Source organism: Drosophila obscura, unplaced genomic scaffold (assembly GCF_018151105.1).
Source record: "Drosophila obscura isolate BZ-5 IFL unplaced genomic scaffold, ASM1815110v1 contig_73, whole genome shotgun sequence".
Lineage (NCBI taxonomy): Eukaryota > Metazoa > Arthropoda > Insecta > Diptera > Drosophilidae > Drosophila > Drosophila obscura.
In genome coordinates, this window is record NW_024542865.1 from 4,024,129 (window position 1) to 4,034,711 (window position 10,583).

General features: G+C 44.3%; 2 protein-coding genes across 2 annotated transcripts; both read left to right on the forward strand.

Moving 5' to 3' along the window:
- Positions 1 to 5,485: 5,485 nt before the first annotated feature.
- On the forward strand, positions 5,486 to 6,116 carry LOC111065343. Its single transcript, XM_022353462.2, has 2 exons — positions 5,486 to 5,639; positions 5,703 to 6,116. The coding sequence occupies exons 1-2, from the start codon at positions 5,627 to 5,629 to the stop codon at positions 6,041 to 6,043; spliced, it is 354 nt and encodes a 117-aa protein (XP_022209154.1). The 5' UTR covers positions 5,486 to 5,626; the 3' UTR covers positions 6,044 to 6,116.
- A 943-nt stretch (positions 6,117 to 7,059) lies between these two features.
- Positions 7,060 to 8,756, forward strand: LOC111065325. Its single transcript, XM_022353434.2, has 3 exons — positions 7,060 to 7,653; positions 7,721 to 8,059; positions 8,264 to 8,756. Exons 1-3 carry the CDS (start codon positions 7,185 to 7,187, stop codon positions 8,368 to 8,370), a joined length of 915 nt encoding a protein of 304 aa, XP_022209126.2. The 5' UTR covers positions 7,060 to 7,184; the 3' UTR covers positions 8,371 to 8,756.
- The last annotated feature ends 1,827 nt before the right edge of the window (positions 8,757 to 10,583 follow it).

Below are 10,583 nucleotides of genomic sequence, written 5' to 3' on the forward strand. Positions count from 1 at the left end.
ATGTATATATTTTGTATTGCTAATTAAAAAAAGTATTAAATCATGTTTCAGGCGAGTGTTTCAAGGCCCTTAAATGGTTCATCTTTCCAGCCATATATAACTAAATAAATTTACTATTCATTGAGGAGGAAAGAGGCGAAAACACATCCATATTTAAATTAAATATTCGGTGTGTAAATTCAAGCATAGTGAAATTAATTAGAATTAAAATATCTTGATTAAAACATTAACGTATTTAAAAGTATATTTAATGCGGCTCATATTTAATATAGATATAAAACACTCTAAAAAAATATATACAATTAAATTTATACTAAATTTACTAAATTTTTTTATATTTATTTATTTTAAGCATTAAAATATGAAATCTTTTTCTTTTAAATATGAAATATATTTAGATCAAATATTTTCATATTAATTTCAAAATGTAGGCCAAAATTATATTACATATTCATTAGGGTTATATAATGTCATAAATATTTAAATCTAAAAGTATAGATCCAATTAAATACGATAGTTTTCTGGTACATTTTTAGCCTCTATTTGGAACAGAGTTTTGGTTTCTGGAACGATGCTCCCCCATTTTGAGTACAATATTCTTCAGTCGAATGTCGCGTGTCTTTTTTAATTTATTGGTTGGGTAAATATCTTGGGAGAGTTCGTTCCACTCGTATTGATTCGTTGCCAAGTGTCACTGTGTCTGCCTGTGCAGGCCAAGAACCTACAGCAGGGCTAAAAGGACTGTAAACAGCCCTCTTTAGATGGAGGCCAAAACAACAAGTCAAAGGGCTTTTTGGTCGCTACGAAAACCGACAAAAGGAAATGAGTTTGCAAAAAGAAAATATGAAAAGGACAACCGCGTCGACAACAACGACAACGGCAGCGGCAGCGGCAACGGCGTTGGCGACATTTAAAACGTGACGAGTCGACAATGCCATGCCCAACACCCCAACACTCCCCAATCCCACAACACACCAATACTCATGCTCATCTGCAATCCTTTTGTGGATGCCATATCCCGGCTTAGACTACTGCCTGCTATGCAAATATTTGGCTGCTTCCTTCTCCTATTCTTGCTCAGGCCCAGGCCCAGGCCGCGGACCAGGCCCAGAGGCGCTGACTCCAGCTTCAGCTTCAGCTCCAGCTCCAGCTGCTGGGCGGGCTCCTGACTGCTGCTACTGCTGCTACTGCTGATGCTGTTGCTCCTTCATCATCTGCTGCTCCCTGTCTGGCTGCTCGTTTCAGCATTTATTATTTTTTTTGCGCCTTGCTGTTGCTGTTGTTGCTGTTGTTTTTTGGTATTTTGTTCTGCTCGAGTTTTTACCGCCAACACAAGATTTAATTAAACCAAAGACTTGATTTATGAACGAAAGGATTCGATGTCCGGGGCAGCCATATTCAGCCCTCGGGTTGCTCGGGGTTTGGGTTCGTGCTTGGGTTGAAAAATGTCGAGCAAATGGGGCGCACAGACGGAGGCCCACAGCACGGCTGCTGAAAAGGAGTTGAGCCGGCCAAGGAATAAGCACGGAAGTCGGCAGCAAGTCTCTCTCTTTCCTCTTTCCCCTCATATTGTTTTTGTAATAATGATTTGGCGTGCAGAATAAGTGGAGGAGGAGTGGGCATGGGCAAGGCAAGGGCAGGGAAGGCAGGCTGAACAGCAGCTGAACGGGCCGTTAAAAGCGTTCACAGCATTATACCATACAACATATAAAGAATTGTTTTCCATCCAGCGCCCGACCCCCTCGAACCGATTCCATCTCCCATCGCTGGCAACATTTTCTATTGTTTTAACCCTTTTTTTTTCGGGTGTACACGAGTGCGGAGTATATGGGTGACCCCGGCCCTGCTTGTTGTATTTTTTATTTTCTGCTGCCGCCGCTGCTCGTGCGGAAGTGGAAGTGGGATTGTGGCCATTGCCTCGGGCATCGATTTAAAGCAAAAACGACAAAAACAACAACAACAGCGCAACAACTACAACATACATATATACATATATTCAATTGAATTTACGCTGCAGAAAATTGTGAAAACTGCGACTTAAAGCGGCGGCGGACGAGCCATCGAAGATGAAGAGTCTGGCCATGTGGAAAGAAAACTAAGTGAAAACGAATATTGGTTGATCCTCCTCAATGGGGCTGGGGGGGGGACATTCAATTTGAGGGGCACTGAAGAGCGAAATGAACTTCAATTTGTGTGCTTGTGTGAAAAGAAATACGAGCGCAGCTTGTTGGCTGACAAAATATAATACAAATAAGCTGATAAAATTGTCACAGCAGATAGCATTTAAGACGGAATATGGCAGGACTTCTTTTGCTATATATTTGTGATCTTTCAGGCTCAAAGACGTGCCATATTTTGGTATGGTTTTAAAACTAGTATTTGCTGGTTTGAAGAATTTTCCTGGCAGTAATCTAATTTACAGACAGTCCTTTCCAAAAATTAAAGCGAACACAAAATCAAAACTCAAGCAAACAGTTCAACACACAAACTGGCCCCCAAAAATCTCAAAAGTTTTAGCCTTACGTATCGAGGGCTTGAACCAGTTGAGAGTTATTCAGTACAGGACATCGGCAAGCCCCAAAAAGCAGCTAAGCCAGAGTTCGAGAGGGACTTATAAATGAGGCGAGATAGAATATAGAATAAAAATATACATATATTCTAGATATAAACTGATCCGATAGCAAGGATCTGGGTTAGTGAAGAAATTAGCATGCAGCTGACTAGCATCGAAACTGAGGAATGGGCCTGTATAACTAGGAGAGATATTAGTGCATAATTAAGAATAAAATATATGGAAGTCAGGTTCGAACTTTTCTGTCTTCTGTCTTATTTTGGGCTTCCACATTTCACATTTCCCACTGCCCGTATTCTGCTATGTGCTGTAAAACTGAGAAAAATAAATACATAATTCATTGCGTTTACTCTGAAGATTGCACAGACCCCAGCCGAGACAAGTGGGCTGGCTCTCGGGCATAGTTGGGTGGCTTTGACTTGTTGACCAATTGTGTGAATTATGTGCCAAGTGGCTGTCTGGCATATCAAACAAATCGTTCTGCCATCCAAAATCCCAAATCCAAGCCCAAATCGAGGCGCCAATCGCGGCAGGCAATTGAAGAAAATTAATCAAAGCGGCAAGGGCTCCCCGAAGGTGGACGAAGTGGCCTGACAGAGTCGCCTGCAGGCTAAAATGATTTATGTGCGAGCAAATAATTTGGACATAAAGGTAACAAATACTTTGATAATCATAAATCACAACAACACCGCCCAGGCATTCATCTCAGCAGAGCTCCCCTGCCCAACCCTGCCCAACCCTGCGCTTCGATGTGGCACGCACACGCATACGCACAAAGGCACAGACAAACCGCACATTGGAGCGTAAGAAAGATAAATGATATTAAATATAGTAGCTGGAGAGACGCCTGTCCCCCCAGCCGGTTCAGTAGTTGACCGGACTAATGTGTGAAACATTTCATTTCGTTGCCAGGAGTACAAACAAATTGCCTATTGAATGATTAAAGGCCCGCAACGAAGGCGGTGATGGCAGCGACACTGGCAACCGATGGGCAAGCGATGGCCTATAGAGATGGTCCAACTGGCCACTGGGGTAGTGCAATCATCGTGTCACGTATCTTGGGGAAGTTGGGCTAGAGAACTGATTGACTTGGGGATCTCAAATTATATCTCTGGCAGCCAGGACATGTTGGTTCGACTTAAATCTGGAACTCTTTGGATTATGACCGAAGGAAGTTTCTGTTACTTGATGTAAATTTAATATTTCCCATCTTACGCTGCAGGGATTTATGCCCGACATATTAACATAGACAGACCTGAAAGAGCGCTCTACTTTTAATGCAGACTGAAAATTCCAAAATTTAAATCTAATTAAGAAACAAATTAAAATAAAATAGCAGAATTTACTAAAAGTCTGTGAACCAATTTAAAAAGTATAACCATGCAATATATTATCTATTATAGATATTCTCTATCCTGTTTGAACTTAATCAAAATCTAAAGAAAATCACGAATCAAACTCCATGCTGCGAAATTCGCTGCAGGCATCGTGTCACGAGCACAGCCCATGGCCTAAACCCTAACCACGATTGTGAACAGGACTTGTCCTCTATCGCCTTTCATTTTGGGATTCGCGTGCGTACATCATAAATCATCGAGACTGGCCCTGGCCCTGGCCCTGGATCGGGCCTCTGCTCTCGGGCAGCCTCAGAACATATGAATTAGAAATTGTTACGCAGCCCTCAGACCTGCACTGGAGAGTGGAAAGTGGGCTGGGGCGGAGTCGGGGTCGGACAGGGTTGGGGTATGCCTGAGATGCCTGTCAACGGCATTGTCGCTGCCAGGACGTGTTGACGTGCATGAAATTCTTACGGTAAGGGATTTTATTTCATTTCATTCGTCTTTCGTTTCATTTGACTCTCACTCGCCTGCCGCACGACTGAATCCAAGGCCAAAAGGAAAGGGTTGCCAGCCCCAAACCCCAGCTCCTAGTCCCCAGTCCCAGTCCCACACAGCCGCATTGACTCACGTATATATTTTATCTATAATTTTCACAACAATTTTCGGCGCACACGAACCTTTTGGGGCCAAGAACTTGCCACAGCAGACCATGCCTCATGCCCCCCATTCTCTGATTTTTAATTTCTACCCCACTCTCCTTTTGGGCCCTGTTTATTAGTCTGCGTTTGGCGGCTGCTCCTTGGCCATAAATCCTGCAACGTGTCTTGCATTCAATTTCTCGTTTCAGTCTCCTTCACGCGGCAGCTACTCGCTTGCTGCCCTCTACATTGTTTCCTCTCGCTTCCTTTCGCTTCCTCTCGTTGCGTTTGTTTTACTGTCAAAGATTACGCGGGGCTTTAAGTGCTCTACGAGAGTCGCCTGGCTTTGGCCTTGTCTGTCTCTGGTCTGTGTGCTCCAAGTCGGACCAATAACCAACCGGAATATGCTCCATAAGGGCCCCCATAGGTCTCCATGAATACAGGCCAGCAGCCTTGGCAAATTTCTTTTTTATGTGTGTCTGTGTGTGAGTGTGTGTGTAGTTGTTATATTTTTATTTTTTAATTTTCAGCTTGCAATTTTTTAATAGGTTTTTTGCAATTGTCTGGCATATGGCTGGGTCTCTTTGTTGGCCTTCTGCACTGAAGGAAACTCTAGGTATACGGCTGCATGTAGGTTGCTTGCTTGCGGCTGCTTGCCTGAAGGTTGAAGAAATCCACCGACATAATTGCCACAAATGTGCCCCAATTTAATCGAAATACTCACCGCGAGCCAACGAACGCCTCACCATTTCGCATAGCATTCACGCGATGGCCTCTCCGTCGCCGCCAATGCCGTATGGATGCATACGGATGCATGGCCGTATAATTCGGAAGAACAAGAACTTCTTTGGCCCCTCGCTAAGATCAGGTGTGGCCATGCCAATGCCGTCGTCTTGACCGCGTCGTCCGCCATTCTGTTTTATTTTCCTCTACATAGTAGTGTTGGAAAACACCGACTGACAACACGTCGTGACAGCACGCAAGCTGCAAAGAAAACAGAACAAAATTTGCCTCGCAGCTGAAATACACAGCAGAAAATACCAGCAGCCTAAGGATAAATTCTTGTGCCATTCGCAATGCAGAAGAGAGGTAAGAGTGGATCGCTAGCAATGGTTCGTCAATTAATTGGTGCATTTAATTTACCCGAATCAGATATTAATTCGGACTCAGCGCCCTTCAAAAACATTGGCACATTCTGGGAGCCCATTTGCGATAATAATGGCTACTTGATGGAGCCCATTTTTAATCTGCTTCCAATCGAAGAAGGTGCTCCCATGGAGGGCGTGCTTGCTAAGCGTCTTATTTTTGTAAAGGTCGAACTGCCGCCAACATCGAATGGCATGCGCCGTTTTCTGCACGGATATCTGGTGAGAGGCACCACCGATGTGGTGATGCATCAGTGCAAGGCAATGACTTGCACTCACCTAATCCGTTCCCTGGGCACCGTACGGGTGCCACAGCAATACGTTAAGAAACTGATTTATTATCATTAACGGATTTTTCATAGGTTTCAAATGTTTTCCTATTCTTCTGTTGCGAGTTTACAATAAAGCGCAATAATGTCAATTCATTGTGTATTTTTCCTCTTAGCTAATTGGCACTTAAGTCAGTTTCCAACACTGTTTTATAAGGGAAAAGCAAAGTCTAATAGTGCCGATAAGTAGCTGCTGACTTAAGCAGTCCATTGTTTAATTTCGTATTAATATTCCATTAAATGGGAACCATTTCCTATTGCTCATATCATTTTAAATGTATAAACACACAAAGCGCAAATTCTATACAAACATATATCGTCGCTTTCCAGCACTGATATGCCACGAACAGCTGATTGGCAGCTTATGAATTTTATACTGCTACAATTTCTGCAAATTGTGTACATATCTCAATATATTTCGGATATCTCGTATATGCCGATGCCTGATGACAACAGATGATGTTTGAGTGCCGCGCCTTTTATTTTCAAAATAAGCTTAATTTCGTCGTCATCTTAGCATTTCAGCCAAAACGATATCGTAGGCCTATCGATAACTCTTCGCCTGCAACTCTGACATGACGCCTCGTTTTCTGGCAAAGTAAAATCATTTTATCTGTGATTCAGAATATATCTGCGTATAAATTCTTTGTGAGCTATTCCGTGTGACGAAGTGAAGTGACATTCAACGATCTACGCAACAATGTCGGACCTACCACCGCAGCCCACATTCGCTGACGTGCTCAGAGGTTGCCCTGCAGTGCCGCCTGCCTCTGCCTCTGGCTCTGCCACAGCAGCTGAACGGCAGCAGGAGGTTCGTGGCTCATCTGTGTGGATCAACAGCGCCGCACCGAGCCAGGAGCCGATGCAGAACCGCAACGGGGCACAGCCACCATTGCCAGGAGCCATACAATCGCCGGCAACTGACTTGAGGGAAATTCTTTTCGGCGGCCCCGTTCACGTGCCGGACGATGTCCAAGATGTTGAGTTTCTTGGCCCGTCACTGCTGCCGTTTGCTCCCATTGCAGGGGGAGCAAGCAAACGGGGCAGCCAATCCACATCAAGCGGCTGGAGCAGAACGTGACCCGCTGCTGGCTCCCATATACGCACTGCCACAGGCAGCACAAAGTGGCCCGGCTGCGCGCGCTTCATTCAATAGCCAGATGATGCCACCACTGCTGGACTCCAACCAGAACATTATACCGGTGCTCGATTTGCTGGACATTTTCCAGACCATAAACAACGAAGCCAACGCAACGCTTGCGCACATGCAACGGCAGCGGCAACGGCGCATGTCGGACCGTTGGCGCTTGTCGGACGAGTGGCGCATGCCCATTGAGAACCAGGCACAGGCACAGGCACGGGAACAGCCACAGGCACAGCCACAGGCACCCATGCAGCCACCACAAGCTCGGCTGCAGCCACAGGGCAGCATGCAGCAGATGTGCCGTCACTGCTTGCAGGCACTGGGCCACCGGATTCCACAGCAGTCCGGCCGCCTCTTCCCAGCCCCTTGCTGCGCCGTGCGTCGCACACTTGCGACTCCGAGCATGGGGCAAGTGGCAAAGCCAAATTATCCGTCCAATGGCTGCCTGGGAACCAGCGGAGCCCTGGTTCCCTTCGGACCGAATGGTAAGTGGAATAATCGTGGCTTGGATCGTGGCTTCTTCATCCGCTCCCATTCCCATTCCCGTTACAGTGCGTCCGACAATTGGCAGTGAGAATGGTGGGTCAGTGCCACAACCACGACGCCAGGTGGCACCTCCAGTGGTGCCAATACGTGCCGCACACGCGCAGCCAAGACGTTCGTTCGGTGGCCGTTTGCCCACAGCTCCAGAGGGGCAGCGGCAGGGGCAGCGGCAGGTGACACCCACCGCAGGGAGAGAGTCTCTGTCCGAACGAGCCCGCAGACTGATGGGTGAGAATGTGTTGCCCGGTGCCCTTGCACCTGCACCTGCACCTGCACCCCACGGCTACAACACCCCACTGCCAATGCTCGACCATAACCCTGATTTTCGCCGCTGCGAATATTTCTTGGGTGAGTGTCTGGAGCAGAGTGTAAAGTACAAGCCCAGTAGATAGTTTCAGCCATGAAGGCACTGGAGAGGTGCACCTGGCCAAGTAGCTTCTGAATTACCAGAACTACACCTGCCTGGGATTGTTAATCTGATTGAGATTGTCTCTGCCATACTCCCCATTATTGCTATTACTCATCCTTTGTTTTGTTTCTTGTTTCCCTTAGCCGAAGAGGACACCCACGTCGGTGATGACCACAGCCAGCTGTCGGTGACCAATGGAGGCACAGGGGATGGATACTTTGTCCGCTCAAACAAGGAGAACTTGGGATAAACTTTAATTGCATTTTATTCGGATAGTTTTATAGCTTAGATATAACTGCTGCTGCTTCTGCTGCTGCTGATCACAGGTCAAAATTGTATTCATGTTTCGTACAAATTCGATTGAAGAGAGACGAAATTTGATCAGCTTTTAACAACAAATAATATTTATATGTCGATCCTATTGATCGCAGCTCAAAATAGTATTAATACTTCACCCAAAAAGGACACAGAATCGATTCAACAAAAGAACAAAGAAATGTAATTGTAAAAGCTGTAACGATTCCCTTCCGAAATTGCCCCTCTGGCATGCAGCCAACCACAGCCTGATGATAAATGTTCAAAGCTATCCATTAAAATACGCAATGCGTGGATTCTGCAAAGGTCTATAATTTATATTTATTTTGCCTGTATGTAAGTATACAACTAAGTATTTACCTTTACAAGTCCAAAAGAATGGCAGACCTTTGAGCAATGGCATTTCTATATTCCTTTCTGGTAAGATTGCAAAGTTTAATTCAGTCAGAAAGAAATTTATTTGAGTAGAGCACACAAACATATGGAACATACGACTATTATTATGTTCATTAGATATCTTGATCATTATATTTAATGGCTATATGTACAAAATACTCAAATATTAATTGGCAAAATCATTGCCTGGCCAAAAACTGTGATAGCCCTTGGCAGTATGCCTGATCTAGTCACACATGTACCTCAATTTGCTGTCCATTTAAATATCTGCCTGTATTTATTCACGTATCGTATGGGTCCAAAATAATTAAATTAGTTTCGAGTGGGTATAACCGATGCATTACAAATGCTGGCAAATGTGAAAATGCATCGAAATTTAAAGACTGATAAAGAAGTATTCATTTAATTTTCCTTTAAGTGTGATAATTCTATATAAATCTAATCAGTTATCTCTGCGTAAATCTACATGGATCCTACATTTTAGGAATTAAATTGAATAGTTTCATATCAATTTCATATCAAAAATACATGAATATACATAGATACATAAATTTGTATCTATATTTATATATAAATCAAAGAACTTGGATTATTTTATTATACGACATATCATGTATTTTTTGTGACCTAAATGTATTTTAATGTATTTGAGCAAAGCTCATCAGTTTTAGGACTAATATTTAGCTTACAAAAATATTTTTTCTAAATATTGATATGTTAAAAGACAAATTTAGGAATATAATGCAAGACGTACTGATACGTAGCTGATACTTTCTGGACATTGCTCTCATAATTCACAGACTCTTTTGTTGACTGCAACTCGTTGGCTTTATGTGTGTGTGTGCAGCAAGTGCAGGAAACATTCGGCTGTGTGCAGGATCTCCAAGGTCTCTCCAAGGGTGCGTATACGTATTTTCGTCTGTGTGCCATTCGACATCAGATGTGATCTGCAGTCCCTCTGCAAAGCTAGTTGCGTACTATATTGTAGGCATTTAAGATAATCCCACGGACGGGCATTTGATTAGTCAACAAGCAACGGCCCCCGCCCACCGGTTCGGCAGTGCCAACTTCAAGCCTCCAGCAGCTCCATCCAATCAATACGGAAAAATCTTGAGAGCAAACTCAGCGCCAAATGAATTATTTATTTGGATTTATTTGAGGCCAAGTAAAACAAATGACCCAATACAACAACAATCGCCGGCCGCCAACCAAAAACATTAGAGGGTAGGGCCCAGCCCTCCCCCCCACATACGCTTACACGGAAAAATAATCGAGAGAAAAAAAAAACAGAAGGAATACGATAAAAGAAACCGGACGGATGGAGAGTGGAGAGCCGGAGAGCCGGAGAGCTGGAGAGCTGACAACAAAGCGAAAGTGGCATAAATAAATAAAGAGCAAAACACAAAGCATATTAGGCTAAGCTACTTGCGATTTCCGTTGCACGTCCGTCCTGCTGCTATAAAAATGCGGAAGCTGATTAGCCAGCCCGGCCCAGAACCACCCACAGAAACCACCTTCGAGCCAAGAAAAAAATGAACTCCGTGGCAATCATGGATAGACGGCGGCGAACCATTCACCATTCACCAGACCCTTGGAACCCAGATCCGGGGGTGGTTGAATTTTATGAGGCACGAAAATTTACAACGCCTCTGGGGTTGTCTTCAGACCCAAGACCAAAACCAAGATGAGGACCAGCACAAAACAACAACAACAACAAAACACACGAAGACTGTATAAAAAAAAAATAGAAGG

Bases quoted from the DNA above. Each gene is read 5' to 3' on its own strand.
- LOC111065325 (XM_022353434.2), top strand. From the start codon at position 7,185: ATGATGCCACCACTGCTGGACTCCAACCAGAACATTATACCGGTGCTC. The intron at 7,654-7,720 runs GTAAGTGGAATA...TTCCCGTTACAG, and splicing joins GGTTCCCTTCGGACCGAATG to TGCGTCCGACAATTGGCAGT. The intron at 8,060-8,263 runs GTGAGTGTCTGG...TGTTTCCCTTAG, and splicing joins CCGCTGCGAATATTTCTTGG to CCGAAGAGGACACCCACGTC.